This window comes from Gastrolobium bilobum, unplaced genomic scaffold (assembly GCF_033153095.1).
Source record: "Gastrolobium bilobum isolate Gb01-03AN ecotype WA unplaced genomic scaffold, APGP_CSIRO_Gbil_v1 utg18939, whole genome shotgun sequence".
NCBI classification, from domain to species: Eukaryota; Viridiplantae; Streptophyta; class Magnoliopsida; order Fabales; family Fabaceae; genus Gastrolobium; species Gastrolobium bilobum.
Genome location: NW_026895595.1, coordinates 164,441 through 169,172, shown reverse-complemented (window position 1 = coordinate 169,172; position 4,732 = coordinate 164,441). Strand labels below are relative to the sequence as shown.

The 4,732-nt window shown below is 37.5% G+C and overlaps 1 protein-coding gene across 1 annotated transcript; it reads right to left on the bottom strand.

Annotated features, from left to right (window-relative positions):
• Nucleotides 1-776: 776 nt before the first annotated feature.
• On the bottom strand, nucleotides 777-2,723 carry LOC133318582 (uncharacterized). The gene has a single exon (XM_061520594.1). It carries the CDS (start codon nucleotides 2,721-2,723, stop codon nucleotides 777-779), a length of 1,947 nt encoding a protein of 648 aa, XP_061376578.1.
• Nucleotides 2,724-4,732: the final 2,009 nt, after the last annotated feature.

Below are 4,732 nucleotides of genomic sequence, written 5' to 3'. Positions count from 1 at the left end.
AGATCCGTAAGCACTAGGACCTTGAATAGCTTTGATCTTCTCTTCCATCTTCTCCATCCATCCATCCTTTACCTTGTCCTTCTGATCAGAGACACGGCCATTCCCAAATTGGGTCCCTGTTGCCTGTCCATTCTGCCCAGCTTGTCCATGTACTTCAGCGTTGGCATCCTCCACTGATTGATATCCTTCACCAATATGCGGTTGCCCGTTTGCGTTTCCCATCCCGTTATTCCCTTGGGCATCGCCCGGCTGAGTTGTTGAGTGCTGTTGCGCATTCCCTGCGGCCCCATTTGCCCCAAGCATACTGATGGATACTGCCATAGCTCGTAACAATTCTTCCATTGTATTCATTCTTTCTCTTACCTCGTCTACTTCCTGACTTATGTTCCTCCCATCTTGATCGCTTGCTGCCATTCTGGTCCGAGATCTGGTATTATGAACTCGGGTTTGATTGGTATTACCTTTCTTTGGTCGCGCAATGTTTGAATCTTATATGATTTCTGCAAGTGATATTAATTAAATTTGAAAAAAATTAAAAATAAATAATATAATGAATAATAATGCTAATGTTTCAAGTTTGTCGGAGAATCGTTGATGCGTGTAAGTCTGACGTGAGTATCATTGATCGTTTTTGTTAGGACCGTTCCCCGGAACGTCACGTTCGAAAGTACTAGGTCCCATTAAATGTCAGTACAAGATCACAAACGGGTAGCAAACAAAATGTCTTCATTACAAACCATGGCATAGTACAAGTGTCTCAGAGGGATACATTGCTTTTACATTCGCCTGATGATAATCTGTTTCATTTTCATAATATAATTTCTACAATACTCAATGAAGTCTTGAATCTCCACAGGAGTAGTGAGGGGGTTCACCAGTGCCTCTGCCATTCCCAACTTATCCGGGATGTCTTCAATTGCATCATTAGCGAGCTCAGCCAATTTGGAAAAGCGAGTCATCCAGAACGCCACTTCATGCCTATATGCATCGATGGTTTCATCTTGCCCTCCGATGTAATCAGTTAGCCTTTGTACTTCTTCTTGCTCTCTTCGAATCGAGTCTTGGTACATCGCAATCACTTTCTCTGTACATTGTTTTTCTCTTTTTAGCCTGTCTTCATATTCTACAACTCTCATCTCCATTAGCCCCCTCATCTCTGCCATTTGCCTCTTTGATTCTTTGTGCTCTGCATTAGAATTTCTTAGTAATTCTTCAAGTTGAGTGCTTTTAGCAATAGCCTCATCTCTTTCTTGTCTTCGAAGGCTTAACTCCTTGTTTGCTGCACGAAGGCACCCCTTAGTTTTTAGCACATAATTTTCCTCGATCTTGGCTCTTTTATCAGCTTCCTCAAGGGTATGATTTTTCCTCTTATTTTCTCGCTCCAAGGCCTCACACTTTTGTCTAGCTCCCTTAAGCTCTTCTTCTATCTTCTTCCTCTCTTCTTCGACCCTCATCAGTTTTTCTTGTATTTCTCTTATCTCTTCACTGTCGTGGGAGGCAGACATTGATGATTCAACATTTGTGGTGAATGTCAAAACTTGGAATGGTAGCTTTACTTCTTGTGCTCGACACCTAACCCACTGCTGATAGCTATCTTGGACTCCACAACTCTTAATCCTCAACTCCTTTCCTTTTCGAATGACCTTATCCCAGGCATCTCGAACTCTTTTAAGTAACTCATTACGTGCAGAGCTCATATCATAAAGAATGAAAGGAGCTATCATGTCTTCCGTGGGAGCTCTTCTCATAGGATAACCGAGTTGTCGTTGTGACAAGGATGGGTTGTAATTGATACACCCTCGGGTACCCATGAGAGGCACATTAGGGAAATCACCGCATTGGTAGATCAAAGTTTCTCTTTCAACCCATCGAGGATACCATCGGACACTTTTTTCATCCAATCGTGCTAAAATTTGAGTCCATTCATGACCACTTTTAGCCTTTAACTGATATCTTTGAAACTCAGTGATGGGGTATAAGATCTCGTATCCTCTTTTGAAGACATGGGCAGTGAGCCATATGAATAACATTGGTAAACAACACAAAATTCTTTTGCCCTTCTTCTCATAACAAAAATTTAGAGTATAGTAGACATCAGCAAGAATGGCAGGAACAGGATTTTCACCTCTAAACTTGCGAGCAAAGAAGACATCTATAGCTGCGAAGTCCACGAACTCGTCAACATTTGGGAACATGAGGATACCATAAATGGTGAGAGCTAGCACATCAATGAAAGCCTCCCAGTCTTCAATTTCAGCTAAGTGACGAAGGTGCTCCTCCAGGTACTTTCTTGAAAATCCATCGGTCCCATTTCTATTTTGTCTTTTTTTTTGCAAGCTTTTCTCAGGAACTTTTAACACGTCAGCAATAGCATGCATAGAAGGGTAGTGCCCCAAGTAGCGGTATGGCTTCTCAAAATCTTCTAATGATAAGCCAAGAATTTGCTCAAATTCTTCCAAAGTAGGTGCCAATTGGAAATCTCGGAAAGTGAAACATCTCAGAGGTGTGTCATAAAACTGAGCAACCGCAGTGATTGCATCTACTTGCACATCAACTTCTAATAGATCTAGAATTTCCCCATATTTTCTAGCAAGAGTAAGACGTTGTGTTTTCTTCAACGTTCGACCCAAAACCTTCAAACTTTCAGTATCAGGCTTCTTTGCTTTCAGGTGCAAAGTCTTTTTCAATGTGGGTGGTATCACCTCCTCGTGATGTGATCCCATACTATTTTCCATCAATGATACTCACAATCAAGCTCTGGAAATCAACGTTTCTCTAACAAAGTTCCCTGGAAGAGTTCAAAATGGGCAATGTGAGATGCTAAAAATGCTGAATGATGCAAGAATGGAAGTAAAGAGTGAGAAGGAAATACGCTCCCTTTGTGTCCTAAAGTGGTTAATCCTAAACTGGATGACTTTAGTTTTATAAATCAATAGGTTGTTCTATCAAGTGACAAACTCTCGTAAGGTAGTTCTATGATCCTAACAATTTTGGTCTCTAGAGCTAAGATCTCAATTCAAAGTGTTGACCACAACGATAGTTGAACTAACAGATGTGGTGCACAATGAAAGAGTTACACTCTAGATGAGGTTTTCGCAATAACCAAACAGGACGTACATCCAAAATGGCTACCACTACACAACCTCTAGCCTATCTTATGTTTCACTCAGACCCGGGTATAGGGCCCCACTCATAGTGTGTGATCAACGTGTAGGTGTTGTGTGTGGAGGGAGCATACAAACCTTCACATAAATCTAAAACTACCCAATCTGCAAAACAATTGAAGAACAAGCGTACAACAATACAAAAATCATCTTTTCTAAAGTTGAACCCAATCCTCATACACACATGTCAAAATATAACAACAAAGATAAACAACATAATAAACGAGAGAGAGGAAGTAAAGCAAATATATATAAAGCTATTACGAATTTGTACACAATTAATTAAAACAGGCTTGACTCTCTAAAGTCCCCAGTGTAGTCGCCATCTGTAACGACCCGAAATTTAAAGAACTAAAATAAATGGAGTCGCCACCAATTTTATTTACTTTGGAAAAATTGGAAAACCTTTTATTGCAAACTGGTCTTTAAAATTATAGATCAAAGGTTCGGGAGTCTAATTATGCTCAAGGAAGGGTGGAAACTTAATCCCACTGCACCCCTGACACATCCGTTTAAAAACGGTTACCTTAAATTAATTGTGTAAATTATTAATAGTTTTTTAAAAATATTTGCTTAATCCCTTAAAATAAATAAACATAATTATTTAGAAAATTAGAAGACTAAATTATTAAAATTTTATTTTTAGCTTGACGAAAAGAGTTCCGCTCCGACGTATCCTCAGGTGCAGTGAGGAATTCAAAGCTACGTCATTCTTTAAAAAATGCTTGTGTATTGATTGAATTTAATTTTTTAAAAATAATTTTAAGGAAAATCATTGGAAAGTTTAGGCTTTGATAATTTGTATCGATTTCAATAATTTTTTTATATTAGTATAAATTTTATAATATATTTTGAATCACCAAACCGTCACGGCTAAATTGATTCAAAAGAGTATGGGATCGACAAGCCGTCGCGGCTAAATTATCCCCTTTAAATGATTTTAAGGTTACCTTAATATATAAAAAATATATGATAATTTTAATGAGTTACGAATCATCAAGCCGTCACGGTTAAAATGATCCCTAACCAAACACATAGGATTAAACAAGCCGTCACGGCTAAATCACCCTTACGTGTAATTTTAATATTATTATATGTTTTAAAATTGAAATGAAAATATGATAAATTTAATGAGTTTCAGATCATCAAGCCGTCACGGTTAAAATGATCTGGAATGAAACATAAGGGATTGAGAAGCCGTCACGGCTAAATTACCCCTTGTATTGTTATAAAGTTTATGATAAATTCTATTAAATTTTGAACCTTCAGTTATAATCCTTTTATTAAAATAAATTAATTTTTTTTTACCTCCCAAGCTTTATACCAAATAATAACAACAGTGGCGGTATTTAAAACTGAGGTTGACATTGATTTGAACAAATAAATAGCATTAGTCTAATGATCAAAAGAAGAATTTCGGTGACTATTATTTTAAATCAGTAGGCTTGTACAAATTAAACAGCAAACCAATTTTTATAGAAACCTTGTTAAAATGAAATTGCTTTTCACCATTTGTATTTTATGAAAGCATACGTTAATATAAAAAAAAACATCCTGATAAGAAATCA

Coding starts and splice junctions, on each gene's coding strand:
- LOC133318582 (XM_061520594.1), bottom strand. CDS start 2,723: ATGGGATCACATCACGAGGAGGTGATACCACCCACATTGAAAAAGACT.